Below are 16,470 nucleotides of genomic sequence, written 5' to 3'. Positions count from 1 at the left end.
AGCAGCCCGTTTGCAGAGGAAAAACTACATTACCCAGAAAACTGCGCGCCAGGGCAGGGGCGTTTCCGCTGGTGGAGGCAGGACTTCCGGTCACTCAGAGCCCTCCGTCATTTGCGCGCGACGGTGCCGTCCACGCCAGCTGCCAGCTGTGGCGAAGCGGTTGCCGTGTGTGGCCGCTTCCCGGGCGGCTCTGGGAACATGAGCGGAACGGAGGCGAAGACGCGGCCCTGGAGCGGGGAGGGCGGCCGCCGGCCCGGGTCGCCCCGCGGGCAGGGGGAAGGGGGCGGCCGCCTGAGCCCGCGGGCCCCGCCTCGGCCGCCGCCCGTCTGGGCCCGGCTCTCGCCGCGGGGTCCGGTGATGGCGGCGCAGGGGGACCCGGCGCAGGTGAGCGGACGGCGGTGCGGGCGCGGCGGAGGCCACGTCAGTCGTGGTCGTGGGGTCCCGCTTTGTCCTTGTGGTTGGTTTAAAGGGGGGGCTGGGGATGTGCCGGCAACCAAGGTACATGCCCTTGCCCATGCCCCGCTGTCAGGACGCGAGAGGCCGAGCACCCGAAGGGGCGGAGGCGGAAACAGAGGTGACCCCCCAGCCCCTCAGCGTGCAGCCGCCGGCCCGGGAGACCACCCCCCACAGCGCATGCGCAACGCAGGGGCCGGCCGCTCCCATCTGCAGTGACGGGGCGGGGGCTAACCAGTAATGCGGCCCCAAGTGGCCAGGACCTGATAAATAACCACCCCTTTTCCTCATTTTTAAACATATTTTTATTGTTCTCACCGGTGTTGGTCAGTGGATAGAGCGTCCGCCTGCGGACTGAAGGGTCCCAGGTTCGATTCCGGTCAAGGGCATGTACCTTGGTTGCCGGCACATCCCCAGTGGGGAGTGTGCAGGAGGCAGCTGATCATGTTTCTCTCTGACCAATGTTTCTAGCTCTCTATCCCTCTCCCTTCCTCTCTGTAAAAAATCAATAAAATATACTTAAAAAATATATTTTTATTGATTTCGGAGAGGAAAGGGGAGAGAGTGAGATGGAAACGTCAGTGATGAGAGAGAATCATTGATGGGCTGTGTGATCTAGCCTGCAGTCTGGGCACGTGCCCTGATGGGGAATTGAACCCTGGCCTCCTGGTTCATAGATTGTCAGCCGCTGAGCCAGGCCGGCAGGACCCTGTTTCAAATTTTTACCCACTTCCAGCTTAACCAGCTAGGGAAAGCCATGTACACTGCTGCACCCTAACCAGTTATACAGAATGCTGTGTAATTGCATGTCAGAGAGCCTATATATACATACATACATATATATATATATATATATATATATATATATATATACACACACACACACACACTACAGGCTTGGTGCATGATATTTGTGCACTGGTGGCAGGGGGGCAGGGTGGTCACCTCAGCCCAGCTTGTACCCTCTTGCAGTCTGGGAGCCCTTGGGGTATGTCCAACTGCCGGCTTAGGCCCACTCCCCACGAGGGATCCTTAGCTCTGCAGGGGAGGTGCTCTCCAGCCATGAGCCCGGCTTCTGGCTGAACAGTGCACCCCCTGTAGGAGCACACTGACTGCCAGGGAGCAGCTCCTACATCGAGCGTCTGCCCCCTGGTGGTCAGTGCTCATCATAGCAACTGGTCGTTCCACCATTTGGTCAATTTGCATATTAGGGTTTTATTATATAGGATGTTTTTATTTTTATTTGTTGATTTTTTTTTTAAGAGGGGAAGGGAGAGCGAGAGCAAGATGAAAAAAAGAAAAACACAACAAAACAATTTATTGTTCCACTCATTTCTGCATTCATTGGCTGACACCTGCATGTGCCCTGCACGGGAGGGAACCTGCAGCCTTGGTGTGTCCAGAGGATGCTCTAACCAGCTGAACTACCCGGCCAGGGCCGGGAGTTTATATTATTTAAACATATATCGTCTGGTAGTAAACGTGGAGACCCTAGCTGGTTTTTCTATTCTTACCTACCTGCCCAAAATTTGCACATAACATGAGTATCCCACCCAGAAATGAGTAATACTGCAGGGCTCCTATATATGGACCAATTCATTTACGAGAAATTGCTGAGTGTTTAATTGAAATATTAAGTCAAGAAAACTTTAATTGAATGTTGGTACACTTGAAGGTGTCCCAGAGGCTCCTTACACTATCTTCATATTTTTTAAATTCTTTTTCTTTTTGCTCTTCTGATTGAATGTTTTTTGCTTCCTCATATTCCAAATCGTTTATTTGATTCTCGGAATCCTCTACTCTACTGTTAAATCCCTGTAAATTATTCTTTATTTCAGTTAGTGTATACTTAATTCCTGACTGGTCCTTTTTCATGTCTTTGAAAGTCTCACTAAGATCCTTGAAAGTCTCATTAAGCCCCTTGAAGCTCTTATTAAGATCTTTGCACAACCTTATAACAATTGTTGTGAACTCTGTATCCAGTAGTCTGCTTGCTTCCGTTTCATTTATTTCTTTTTTCTGGTGATTTCTTCTGTTCTTTCATTTGTGACATGTTTCTTTGTCTCCACATTTTGGCTGCTTCCCTGTATTTGTTTCTATATATTAGGTAGAGCTGCTATATCTCCGGAATTGGTAATATGGCCTTGTGTAGTAGGTGTCCTGTAGGGCCCAGTGGTTTAGCCTCCCCAGTCACCTGAGACGGACACTCTAGGTGCACCCTGTGTGGGCTGTGTGCAGTCTTGTAGTTGAGCCTTGGTTGCTGTTGGCATCACTGGGAGGAATTGACCTTCAGGCCAATTGGCTGTGAGGACCAGCTGTGACTATAATGGAGGAACTGCTGTGCAGGAGGCACCCTATGGAGCAGGACTCATTTCAGTGGGGCTTTGATGCTCACTGAGTCTACCCCTTGAGTGTGTTGCTTGTGATGTGTAGAAATGTAATCTGGTGTGGTCTGAAGCTGTCCATCGGGTGCACTGGCTGTGGGGCCTCTCAAGAGGCTCATGGTCAGCCACTGCTTGGGGCCACCTGGCAGGAACTACAGAGAGATCTGCAGATGGCTGCTATTTGTATTGGGCTTGGAAGTGCCCAGGTGAGGCCCAGCTGCGAAGCAAGGCAAGCTGGTGCTAGTGCTGGGTCTTGGGCCTTTTATTGATAGGTTTGGGGCACACTGATGCCAGCTGCTGCTTGTTTGAGAGATTTTAGGAGACTGAAGATCTGGGAGCATTTAAATCATCTGTAGTAGTAAGGCTGTGCATCTGAGAGTGAAGTGGCTGGATTATTGGTATTTAACTAGTGGGCCTGCTCAGCACAGGGCTGTCAGGAGCCACTGGTGAAAAGGATGGCTTGAGAGCAGGGGACTTGTCAAGTGGTTCTGGGATCTTTCATTTTACCCCTTTGTGAATTGTTCTGGCTGTTGGCAAGCAGACACCTGACTGCAAATGTTTGTCCTTGTATTTCCGTATTTCTGGACAGCGGTTTTTATAGGCCGATGTATTTATTCACTATAGATAAAAAGGAGCTGGGGACTTTTAGTCACTTTAGCACATGATGTAACTAATGTCAAAGAATATTGAATGTCAGCTGTAATTAGGGGTTGGGGGGAGACATGATGTGAAGCCCCCTGGCAGGACCCAGCAGTTGCCTGGTGCTCTGGGCCTTGATGTCTGCCCCTGGACCACAACCCAGAGACGCTCACTGATCCCATCAGCAGCCCCAAGGCCGTCGCTGTGACCTCTGCTTTACTTCCCAGGTGTCTGTGACCTTTGAGGACGTGGCCGTGACCTTCTCCCAGGAGGAGTGGGGGCAGCTGGACGTGGCCCAGAGGACCCTGTACCAGGAGGTGATGCTGGAGAACTGCAGGCTCCTGGCGTCGCTGGGTGAGTCCGATCCCTCGGTGGGGGACCCGCCACTTCCTTATCCCACGTCTGCCTCCAGGCCTGGCTGGTCACGAAGGCCTCAGGGGCCCTGGCTGCTGTGGCTCGTCTGGTTGGGTGTCATCCCCATGCACAGAAAGGTTGCTGGTTGGATTCCCAGTCAGGGCACAGGCCCGGGTTGCGGGCTGCATCCCCCATGGAGGCCGCCAATTGAATGTTATGCTCTCACAGCAATGTTTCTCTTTCTCTCCCTCTCCCTTCCTCTCTCTCTAAAAATCAATAAACTGTTCTCCCCCCCCCCCCCATCTCCATCTACCCCATCCCACTTTCCCTCTAGCTGTCACCACACGGTTGTTCGCTCGTCACACTATGTCTGATATATATATACACACACACACACACATACATATATTTGGTTTTTTTTGCTTATTCCCTTCACCTTCTCTCATCCAGTTCCCCAGTATTGGTGGCCACTTTGATGGTCACAGCTGGGTGTGGGTGGTAGTGGCATCTGGTGGGCAGAGCCCAGGGATGCTGTACATCCTGCCGTGGACAAGACCAGCCTCGGGCTGCTGGCCCCACAAGGGTTCTTCCTGAGTAGAGTGTTTGGGGGACAAGTGTCTAGTGCCAGAATCTTGATGGTTCATCCAGCTCTGCTCCTGGAAAGCTGTGTGGCCTTGGGCAAGTTACTGAACCTCTCTGTGCCATAGTGCGTTATTGGGAAAATGGGTTAATGTGACAGCTGCTTCTCAGGAGTGCGGCAGGGCACATGGGCGACTTGGGGAAAGGCTCAGGACAACGCCTGCTGTGACCAGGTCAGCACTGAGGACTCCCTGCTGCTCTGCTGTCGCTGTGACTCTCAGGAGTCTCGTACCCTTGTGTCTGGACTCAGCGCCTCTGGGGCCGGGGTGGGGAAACAGCCAAGACAGCAGACAAGGCTGGACCGGGCCTTCCACGTTGGCGCCGCCACCCACCACTCTGTCCTCTTCAGCACATCATGTTACCTGCTTGAGCCTTGGCTTCCTCATCTATAATGTGGGGCTGGTCACAGTGTGTACTTGCTGGTGATGCTCTGAGGAAATCCTGAGGTGGAATCTTCATCTTGTCTGTGGATCTAAAAAAAAAAGACCTAGATCCTGGCCAGGTAGCTCAGTTGGTTAGAGCGTTGTCTGATACGCCCAGGTTGCGGGTGTGATCCTGGGCAGGGCACATATGAGAATCAGCCGATGAACGCACACGTAAGTGGAACTAGTCAGTGTTCTCTCTCTCTCTTTCTGTTTCTGTCTCCCTCTCCTGCACCCCCCTTTTTCTCTCAAATCAATACATGTTTAAAAATGGGGGGAAAAGACAGATCAATGAAGACACATACCTTGTTTTGACTGAAAGGAGTACATATTTTAGGTATGTCGGTTGTTTTCTCCAGAAGTTCATTTTGATTTTGAAACGAAATGATGCCTTTAAGTTGCTGACAGAGTCCTCTGAGTGTGATTACACTCTATATTAGTTTTTGACTTAGTATTAGGAATAGAAACTCCATGTCAGTATGGCCTGTCTTTGGTTCAGGTCCTACGTCAGCACTTTGTGTGGATGGAAGCAGCTTCCTTCTGAGGTCTTGTCCCAGACTAGATTGAGAGATTTTATTTCCTTTCACAAATACCTTTGTGTCTTCAATCCTTTTTTTAAATCCTCACGTCCTCTTTCCTTCTCCATGAACAGGGTGCCCTGTTCCCAGACCGCAGCTGATCTACCAGCCGGAGCCGGAGCCAGGGCGGGAGCTGTGGATGGCGAAGACAGATCTCCCCCGAGGCGCCTGTCCAGGTAGGAGCCCAGGCCCGGCAAACGGAGGCCCTGCCGCCCTGAGGCCTTGAGGAGACCGCTGACTGGGAAGCTTCCTGTGGCCTGTCTGGTGGTTTGGAAGCCATGGAGCCCTTTTCTCCAAATATTTTTTTATTGATTTTTTAGAGAGAGGGGAAGAGAGGGAAACATCGATGTGAGATGTGAAAGCAGAATAACTGCATGCTCCCTACCGGGGATCAAGCCTGCAACCCAGACTGGACACACAGCCTCACCACCGCTGTGTTTGACGGGGAGTCAAACCAGTAACCTTTCAGTGCATGGGATGGCACCCAACCCACTGAGCCACACTAGCCAGGGCAAGCCATGGAGCCCTTTGACCTGTGGGCCCTCTGATGTCATGGAGGACAGAGGTGTAAGAGCTAAGATCTGTCTGGGGCTCAGAGTCTGGCTTGCTGGTTGCCAGCTCTGTGGCTGTAGTGAGTGGCACGGTCTTCTGTGTCTTTGTATAAGTTAAAGTAGCTGCTGGATCAGACAGGCTCCAGCGTCTCGTTGCCCAGCATATGGTAGCTTTTTCTCACTCACGTGGGGTCGGCAGGGAGCTCTGTGCCACATGGTTTTCAGGGACCCGTGTGGGTTCTGTCGTCAGTGTGTGGCTGTCAGGCTGTCTTGACATCCTCAAGCTGGCAGAGGAGACTGGAGAGAGGAAGGGAGGATGTCACACCCCCTCCCACAAACACCAGTTCCCCTCACATCCCATTGAGGCGAACTAGGCGTTTGGACACCTGGGTATGGGGCTGGGAGTTGTGGTGAGGCTGTGTGTCCAGTCTGAGTCGCCGAGCATTTGTTGTGTTGAGTGTGGTCTGCTACACTCGGTCTGTCCCAGGAAGATGCTAGTAAAAATGGTGTTTTTGTCATTGGGTTGTTTGGGGGTGTAATCATGTAATACATTAATGTCTAAAACTGCTTAGCACAGTGTCTGAGACATAGAAAGTGGCTCATGAAAAGCAAGCTATTGGCAGTATTTATTGCATCAATTGAGATAATCGTGTTGCCTTTCCCCTCCCATTTTGTTAATGTGTATCACACTGATCAATTGTCATGTGTCAAACCAACCTTGCATTACAGGAATAAACCCCGCGTGGTCATGGTGTATGGTCCATTAAATATGCCACTGCATTTTAGTTTGCCACTCTCTAGTTGAGGATTTTTGCATCAGTTTTCATGAGAGATATTGTTTTGTCTGCAGTTTTGTTTTCTACTAGTGCTTTAGCTTTATTATCATGATATTGATAGTCTGAGAATGAGCTTAAACGAGTTTGAGAAGGATTGGTATTAGTTCTTTAGAAATGTTTGGTAGAATTCGCCAGTAAAGTTACCAGGTCCAGTGTTTTACTTTGTTGGGAGATATTGGATTAGTAAATCCAATCTCCTTAATTATTATAGGTTTATTCATACGTTTTATTTCTCCATGAATAGGTCTTGGTAGGTTTTGTGTTTTTCGGAATTTGTCCATGTCACTTAGGTTATCCATTTTGTTGGTGTACAGTTGTTGGTAGTATTGTGTTTCAGAAATTCTATTTAATTTATTATTACTATTTTAAGACTAAAGCAGCTGGTATTCCCAGGTGATTTCCCATCCAAGTACTAACCAGGCCCGACCCTGCTTAGCTTCTGAGATCAGACAAGATAGGGTACGTTCAGACAAGATGATTTTTAAGTCTTTGTCTAGTACAGTGGTTCTCAACCTGTGGGTCACGATCCCTTTGGGGGTCGAATGACCCTTTCACAGGGGTCGCCTAAGACCATCGGAAAACACATATATAATTACATATTGTTTTTGTGATTAATCACTATGCTTTAATTATGTTTAATTTGTAACAGTGAAATTGGGGGTCACCACAACATGATGACACAGTCTCCTGCCCCCTCTTTTTCCAGAAGCCCAGTTGTTATCATATAGCTCAGTGTCCCAACCCTCTAAGCATATGGTTAGTCTTTCTAGCATGGCTAGGCCTTGCCCTGAGTCATGTCTTCGGCATAAACTATATAGGGGCCCAAGTGAGTTACCTGTTTGCATAAATATCCTCTCTGGAGTTTACTGTTTCTTCTCATCACTCCACCCTGTAACCCAGCTACTTCCCTTTGTCTCCCATTCAAGGTGTCCACAGTCCAGGGACTAGAAAAGAAAAAAATTGCAGTCCTTGTATTCAGAGGTAAAACAAGCAAACACAGAAAGCACTATTTTCACCTTTTTTTAAATCACTGAAATGGTGGGGAGTTTGTGTGTGTGTGTGTGTTTGTGTGTGTGTGTGTGTGTGGGTGTGTGTGTGTGTGTTTATGTTGGCATTACTAACAGGCCCTGTTGTGCATTGGATTTCTTTCAGGTGAGAAGGGAAAAGCTAAAATCACAGAACCCACTACATGTGAGCTTGCCCTGTCTGGGAGAGCCTCACTTCTGGAGCAACTAACACAAGGAGCTGAATCCCCAGAAGACTTCCAGGTGGACCAAACCACGGATCAGAATGGGCCATTGGAAGTGCGAGAGGGACAGTGGGAATCAGGGATAGACCTGCAGAAGGAGAAGCTTCCTAGGAAATCCCGCTCTGAACATGGCGGCTGGGGGACAGCAGAGGGTATGCGTGCCCCTGCGCTGCGAGCTCTCCTGGAGCATGGCTCATGCAGATTAGGTCAAGATCACATGACTCGGGAAGACGAAAGTATCTTCAAATGCAATGAATGTGGGAAAGTGTTCAACAAGAAACGCCTCCTGGCTCGACATGAGAGGATTCACTCCGGAGTGAAGCCCTATGAATGCACAGAGTGTGGGAAAACCTTTAGTAAGAGCACTTACCTCCTTCAACACCACATGGTCCACACAGGGGAGAAGCCATATAAGTGCATGGAGTGTGGGAAGGCCTTCAACCGCAAGTCACACCTGACACAACACCAGCGGATTCACAGTGGAGAGAAGCCCTATAAGTGCGATGAATGTGGAAAGGCCTTCACCCACCGCTCGACTTTCGTCCTCCATAACAGGAGCCACACTGGAGAGAAGCCCTTTGTGTGCAAAGAGTGTGGAAAAGCTTTCCGAGATAGGCCAGGTTTCATTCGGCACTACATCATCCACAGCGGCGAGAACCCCTATGAGTGCTTCGAGTGTGGAAAGGTGTTCAAACACAGGTCATACCTCATGTGGCACCAGCAGACTCACACTGGGGAGAAGCCCTATGAGTGCAGTGAGTGTGGGAAAGCCTTCTGTGAAAGCGCGGCCCTCATCCACCACTACGTCATCCACACGGGGGAAAAGCCCTTCGAGTGCCTCGAGTGCGGGAAGGCCTTCAACCACAGGTCGTACCTCAAGAGGCACCAGCGGATCCACACCGGGGAGAAGCCATATGTGTGCGGCGAGTGTGGCAAGGCCTTCACCCACTGCTCCACTTTCATCCTGCACAAGAGGGCCCACACTGGAGAAAAGCCTTTCGAGTGCAAGGAGTGCGGCAAAGCCTTCAGCAATCGGGCCGACCTCATCCGGCACTTCAGCATCCACACTGGAGAGAAGCCCTATGAGTGCGGTGAGTGTGGGAAGGCCTTCAACCGCAGGTCAGGTCTCACGAGGCACCAGCGGATTCACAGCGGAGAGAAGCCCTATGAGTGCATGGAGTGTGGGAAAACCTTCTGCTGGAGCACTAACCTCATCCGACACTCCATCATCCACACCGGGGAGAAGCCCTATGAGTGCAGTGAGTGCGGGAAGGCCTTCAGTCGTAGCTCATCCCTCACCCAGCATCAAAGGGTTCACACTGGGAGAAACCCAGTCGGTGTCACAGAAGTGGGAAGACCCTTCGCCAGTGGACAATCCTCAGTCAACCTCCAAGAACTCCTGTTGGGGAAAGACTTTTTGAATGTAAACACTGTGGAGAATGTTTTGCCAGAAGAATCACCGTACTCAGACTCTAATCATTCATACCAAAGAGAAACCCCAGGGTTGTCTTCCCTGTGAAAAACCAGTTGCAAGATGTCAGTGATCTTCTCATGAATCATGTTGGAAACTGACCCCGCCTGGAGCCTTATTCTACGTGTGGGAGTTTATTCAGGAGAGAGACCCAGTGGTTATCAGGCACTTAGAAAACTTCCCACTCTATCTTTCTCCTTAGTTTACGCGGCAGTGTTATCTCAGGAATTTCTTCTTTAAAAAGAAGGGAGAGACTTGGAAGAGTAAAGGAACTACCCCCAGTTTCTTCAGACTCCGGCCACGCCTATGGCACTTGGTCATGGATTTCTTAGTCTCGTTGGCAGGAGGAGAGTGTTGTGTGAGAGGTGAAGGACTAGGGTCTGTATGTGTCTTGTACATACATTCACTGTTGTCCATTGTCTAGAAAGTAGACAGTTGAAGGCAGGTCTGAAAACTTTCAATGAACATCCTTGTTCTAAAACATTGTCTGTATTCTTGAAGAAGAAGAAAAAAATCCTTACCCAAGGACATGTTCCCATTACTTGTAGAGAGGGGTGGTGGGGGAGAAACCCCCAGCAGTTGCCTGCCAGACACACACCAACCAGGGATTGAACCTGCAACCTAGGCATGTGCCCTGACTGGGAATTGGACCCACTGTCTTTCAGTGTATGGGGCAGTGCTCAACCAACAGCCACGCCAGCAGGCCACTGTCTCTACTCTTAAGGAGTTTAATTTTTTTGAGAAATATGAAGGCTTGAACCATAAATACTTTTTTGTTTGAGGGGATTCGAGTACACGTATGGACAGTCACATTTTATTGCACCGGGTAACACTGGGTAAGGCTTTGCTTTTTAAAGAACAAAATGGTTCTTTAAATGTGAAGACGTGGTTTTTAAGACCCAGTACTTGGACATTTTTTGGTTCTGTACTGTTGGTTGACTTGATGGCTATAGTTAAATGGTAAATTTTTTAAATTGAGTAAAGTGATTCTTTTATCCACATTTTTTTATTTGAAACTTATTTATCACTTCCACTTTAATTTCTATATAAAGTTTTAGATATACTTGATTTTTTTTTTTACCCCCAAAATATCAAGTTTTGATAGAAATTGAGTTAAATTGGCAGGTGGATCAATTTGTTGAGAACAGGCATCTTGACTGCGTTGAGTCTTCCAGTTATTTAACATGGTGTGTGTCTATATTGCAGCATTGTTTATCTCTACTGTTTTATAAAGGTCAATAGCAGGTCTTGTCCAATTTTTATCAGTCTTTGGTATTATACAGATCATTTTTGGATGTTATTCTGGCATCCTGCAAACTTTCTGAGCTGTAACCATTTATGTGTTAGAATGCTTGGGATTTTTCTACAAAGAAAAATAGGGATAGTTTTTATTTTTTCTTCTCCTCTGCATTACCTCTTCTTTGTCCTGTCTTACTGCACTAGCTAGGATTTCCAATATAATGCTGAGTAGAAGTAGTGAGAAAGGTGTTCTTGTTGGTCCCTCATATTAGAGGGGAAACACTCCGTTTTTCATCATTACGTCTGATGTTCGTCGTAGGTTTTCTTCATAGAGGCTTCTTACCGAGTTCAGAAGGTGTCCCCTGTTCCTCATTTGCTGAGGTTTTTTGTTATCTTGAACGGGTGTTGAATTTTGTCAAATGCTTTTTCTCTCTTAGTTGATATAACCATGTTTGTTTGCTTTTTTCTGTAGCCTGTTGGTATGATATTTTAAATACTTTTTCTTTTCTTTTTTTCCCATCACCATTTACCCTATACCCTCTTCCACTTCCACCCACCCCATCTTTTCCCCCCTCCCCCCACTCCTCACCGCTGTTTTAAATATTGAACCAGCTTTCTGTCCTTGGAATGAGTCCTACTTGGTCATGGCGTCTAATTATTTTTATGTATTACAGTATTCAGTCTGCTAATATTTTTACTGAGGATAATTTCCTCTATTTTCATAAAAGATAACAATATTTAGGTTCTTTTCCTTATTTCCGTTCTTTGGTTTTGCTTGTTTGGTTTTCTGTACTGTCTGTCAGTGTCTGGTTTGGGTGTGCAGGTGATTCCGCCTCCCAGCCGGTGCTGAGAGCTGCTCCTTCTTCTGTTGTTTAGAAGACAATGCATAGAATTGATTTTACTTGTTCTTTTAATGTTTGGCAGCGTTCTCCAGAGAATCATTTAGTCCTGGAGGGTATTCTTCTGGATGCTTTTTAATTAGGTATTTATTTTATTTAATATGGATAGAACTATTTAGAGTATATTGCATATTGGATGAATTTTCATTGTCCTTTTCTAGGGATTCTTCTACTTCGTGTAAATTTTCTTATTTGCTTCAAGTATTCTTTTATTATTATTTTGGCAGTAGAATTTGTTTATTACCCTGTTTTATTCCTGATATTGAAATCTTTCAACTCTTTATTTTGTCAGTCTTCTTAGTACTTATCGCTTTTTTTTATCATTTCAAAGAACCAGCACTTTATATCGGTGTTTGCTTGTTACCTTTCTGTTCCTAATTTCACAGATTTCCTGATGTTTAGTATATTCTTTTTTCTACTTACGTTGGTTGTGTTTTCCTCTAGTTTCTTGAGGTGGATGCTTAGGTTATTAACTTGAGATTATTTTTCTATTGTAAGCATTAAATTCTATCATTTTCCCCCAATGCACTGTTTTAGCTTCATCTCACAAGTTTTAATACATTTTAATTACATTTCATTCAGTTCTAAATATTTGTTCATTCAAGACTTCTTCTCTAAACCATGGATTATTTACAAAGTATGTTGTTGACTTTGTGGCATATTTCATGCTCTTTTTCTAAAATACTTTTTTATTGATTTTTAGAGAGAGAGAAAGGGAGAGGGATAGAGAGATTGAGACATCAGTGAGAGACATCACCAAGTAGCTGCTCCTGCCCGCCCCCTGCTAGGGATCGAGCCCTCAACCCAGGCATGTTCCCTGATGGGGAATCGAACTGGCAACCTCTTGGTTCGTGGGTTGACACTCAACCAGTGAGCCACACCGGCTGGGCTCACACTCTCTTTTTGTTGATTTCTGGTTCATTGTGTGTGTGACATGGCTGTTTAAATTTGCTGTGGGTTTTTTCTTTTATCATCCATTATATAGTCTATCTTGATGAATCTTCTGTACGGCTGCTTGAAGAAAATGTGTTTTCTACTGTTGGCTGGAGTTTCTTTAAATGTCTACACAGTCCTGTTGGTTGATGATGTTATTCAGATTTTCTAGATCCTTGCTCACTTTCTGTGTAGTAAGTAGTTCAGTAGTTGAAAGGTGGGTATTGAAGTCCTGCAGTGTAATTGTGGAATTGTCTGTTCCTCCTTTAGTTCTATCCGTTTTTACTCCATATATTTCAAAGCTTTGTTGTTTGATGCATACACATTTAGGATCGCTATGTCATCTTGGTCCATTGACCCTTTCACCATTGTGTAATACCCCTTCTTGCCCTGCACATTTGCTTTGACGTATACTTTAAATGATATTAATATAGCGTCTGGTGCATTTTTTGGTTAATGTTCGCGTGGTTTATATTTTTCCGTAATTTCATTTTCAACCTTATCTATATGTCATCACATTTAAAGTAAGTTTCTGTGAATAGCATATACTAGGGCCATGCTTTCTTTTTATCCACTTTACTAATTTCTGGTTTTAAATTGATATATTTAGACCATTTAAATTTTTTAAAAAATATATTTTTATTGATTTTTTTTACAGAGAGGAGGGGAGAGGGATAGAGAGCTAGAAACATCCATGAGAGAGAAACATCGATCAGCTGCCTCCTGCACACTCCCTTCTGGGGATGTGCCCGCAACCAAGGTACATGCCCTTGACCGGAATCAAACCTGGGACCCTTCAGTCCGCAGGCCGACGCTCTATCCACTGAGCCACACTAGTTAGGGCCAGACCATTTAAATTTAAAATTATTTTCAATATGTTAGGGCTTAAGTCTGCCATTTTACGATTTTGTTTTTGTTTCTTTCTTGTTGCTCCCTGTTGTTGTGTTGGCTTCCCGTGGTTACTTTAATGTTGAGAATTCTGTATGACACATCTATGCTGTGGTTGAGTAGATCTCTCCGTGTTGTAGCGCTCACTCTAGGTGTTGTATGTGCGTGACAGCACAGCTACACCATCAGCACTTGAGCCCTTTGAGGTGTAGAAACCTCATTTTCATTGGGTCCCTTCATACTCCCCATTCCTTCTTTTTTTTTCGTCCTATCCCTCTGGCCACAATCCTGGGACCAGAAGGGTATATACAAAGTCACCGTACACTCCGCGTCCTTTAAAATAACTGTCTTAAGTATTTGCAGACACTGAGCATCCTACTTGGTGATTGGTTTGTTCCATCTTTTGAACCATTTTTACAAACCTCGTGAGAAGCAGCCTGTTCACCTTCACTTTTACCCATTCCGTGTTCTTTCCTTTTTCCTGAAATCCCAGGGTTTCTCCTGTTAATGTTTCCTTTCTTTTTCACCAACTCCTATCCCTTCTGGGGTAGGTCTTTCTGATAACAAATGGTTTCGTTTTTCTTCATTTAAAAATGTCGCCCTGACCTGTTTGGCTCAGTGGATAGGGCGTCGGCCTGCGGACTCAAGGGTCCCAGGTACGATTCCGGTCCAGGGCATGTACCTTGGTTGTGGGCACATCCCCAGTAGGGAGTGTGCAGGTGGCAGCTGATCGATGTTTCTCTCTCATTGATGTTTCTAACTCTCTATCCCTCTCCCTTCCTCTCTGTAAAAAAATCAATAAAAATATATATTTTTTTAAATGTCGTTATGCGCCCTTTATTCTCCAAGGATGTTTTTGTGGGATCTAGGATTTGGGATCGGCGCTTTGACTACTTCAAAAGCATGTTGTTTCCTGTCTCCCTTGGTCTCAGCTGCGGAATCTGCCGCCGTTGGGCCCAGGGTTCCCCTCTGCAGTGACCCCTTTCTGTGGAGCTGCTTTCAGAGCGGTTCTGTCTTTGCACATAAAGTCCAGACGTTTGGTTAGGATGTCGCCTGGCATGACGTTTGGGAGGGTTCATGCTGTGTGTTTGCTCGGCTTTTCGAATCTGTTGGTGTAGGCCCTTTGCCAAATTTGGGAACTTTCTAGTTATTAATTCTTCAGATACTTCCTTCAACCCCACACTCTCTCCTTCCTTTCGGGGACTTCAGTGACGTGCACTGTAGATCTCTTGTGTTTGCCCCTGAGTCCTTCAGGCTCGCCTCTACATCCCCCCCCCCCCCATCTGTTTTTCCCTGTCCCTCAGGCTGATTAATTCCCTTTTATCTTTCTTTCAGCTCCCTGATTTCTTGTCTCTCTCATATCTCATCCGTTGAGCTCACCCAGTGAGTTTGAGTTTTGAATTTTTCCATCGTCTAATTTTCATTTGGTCCTCTTACACATCTTCTCTTTCTTTGCTCGTTCATAATGCCGGGGAAGGACTCCGAGGACACAGGCCAGACCGCAGTAGTCCAAAGCCATGGTTCTCGGGAGGAATGGAAGGCCTGGAGTCCCCCACGTCGGTGTCCGTCCACAAGTATTTCTTAAGAACAAGACGATAGAGGCGATCTGCTGAGCGTCCAGAGCTGTGCTCGCCAGGAAAGCTTCCTGTGAAACCGCCCCCACCCCTCCCCCCGGCTCTTTAAACCTGTTCCAGCCTCAGAGGAGAAGGGGTCAGCCCTCTTCCAGGATCGCTCTTCCCTCTCAGGCTGAACACTGCCACCTCTCCCCAGTTGGTCTAAGACCCCCGCTTGCTTTTACGCCCCCACTGCTTGGTCCTTAACGTTTCCCTCTTTATCCCCTTCTAGCCTCGTAATCGATGTCTGCGTTCAAGTCCCTTTCTGCCCCACGTGCCCGTTGAGCTCTGCCAGTCTCCCTTCTCTCTCAGACACATTCTGTGTCGCTGTTGTGTCTGCTTTTGCCCCCACCCCCTCCCATCCCTTTCACTCCACTGACAGCTGGGGAGTGGAATGGTCTCTGTCGCCCTGGCCGCTGTGGCTCAGGTGCTTGGGTGGCGTCCGGTGCACCAGGTTGCTGGTTTGATTCTGGGTCAAGGGCACATGCCCAGGTCGCGGACTTGATCCCCAGTGCGGGAGGCAGCCGATCGATGTGCTCTCACATAGATGTTTCTCTATCTCCCTCTGTCTCTCTCAAAATCAGTAAACTTTTTTTTTTTAATGGCCTCTGCCACCTTCTGCTGACTTAAGCAGGTCTCACTGAGCTCCCTCTGCCCCTTTCCCTCCCCATCCCCCACCCCCGTTATCGGGCCTTTCACGGCTGCCCTCCTCTCTGGCTTGAAGGTCCTTTCCTGGTTTCCTTGAGCTCCTTCCCTTCTTCTTCAGAGGACCCGTGTCTTCCATCTGTTGAACCGTTGTGCTTCCTAGGACCCACCCACGGTCATTGCTTTCTCACGTGGGATGCGTTCCACGGGCGCGCCGAGTCCCTCAAGGCATTTTACTCACCATGATCTACACTTCCAACCCAGGTTCTCATGTCTGTTACCTATCGGTCGTCCACACCTTGTCCTCCGAATGCATACACTCTGTGTGCTTATGCGTGTGTCATGTAGCCATGGTGATGGATGCCCCATAATAATCGTAAGAGTGAGCCCTAACTGGTGTGGCTCAGTGGATAGAGCGTCGGCCTGCGGACTCAAGGGTCCCGGGTTCGATTCCGGTCAAGGGCATGTGCCTTGGTTGCGGGCACAACCCCAGTAGAGGGTGTGCAGGAGGCGGCTGATCAATGTTTCTAACTCGCTATCCCTCTCCCTTCCTCTCTGTAAAAAAAAATCAATAAAATAAAAAAAAAGTAAGAGTGAGCAGACACATGGTATTAGTGTGTGCCAGCCACTATTGGGAATGTTTTACACACATCACCGCTTACCCTTTGCAACAAGTC

The 16,470-nt window shown here is 47.4% G+C and overlaps 2 protein-coding genes across 6 annotated transcripts in view; both read left to right on the top strand.

The window, feature by feature from the left end:
- The window catches only part of LOC118655117 (zinc finger protein 264-like), a 39,802-nt gene extending 26,465 nt beyond the window's left edge, over positions 1–13,337 (top strand). The window contains exons 1-4 of one of the 5 annotated variants that reach the window (XM_036306573.1): positions 107–384; positions 3,704–3,830; positions 5,544–5,645; positions 8,009–13,337. In XM_036306573.1, coding sequence (XP_036162466.1) covers positions 199–384; positions 3,704–3,830; positions 5,544–5,645; positions 8,009–9,624 — 2,031 coding nt within the window. In that variant the 5' untranslated portion in view covers positions 107–198 and the 3' untranslated portion in view covers positions 9,625–13,337. Of the gene's footprint in view, positions 1–106; positions 385–3,703; positions 3,831–5,510; positions 5,646–8,008 lie in introns of those variants that run through there. The other 4 variants (XM_036306577.1, XM_036306578.1, XM_036306576.1 and 1 more) reach the window with 4 other exon arrangements.
- Positions 1–16,470, top strand: part of LOC118655118 (zinc finger protein 304-like) — a 60,169-nt gene that overhangs the window by 20,413 nt on the left and 23,286 nt on the right. The gene's annotated exons all lie outside the window — the stretch shown is intronic.

The sequence above is a fragment of the Myotis myotis genome, unplaced genomic scaffold, assembly GCF_014108235.1.
Source record: "Myotis myotis isolate mMyoMyo1 unplaced genomic scaffold, mMyoMyo1.p scaffold_m19_p_42, whole genome shotgun sequence".
Classification (NCBI taxonomy): Eukaryota; Metazoa; Chordata; class Mammalia; order Chiroptera; family Vespertilionidae; genus Myotis; species Myotis myotis.
The sequence above is the reverse complement of the archived record's forward strand: the minus strand, read 5'-3'. Positions and strand labels throughout refer to the sequence as shown.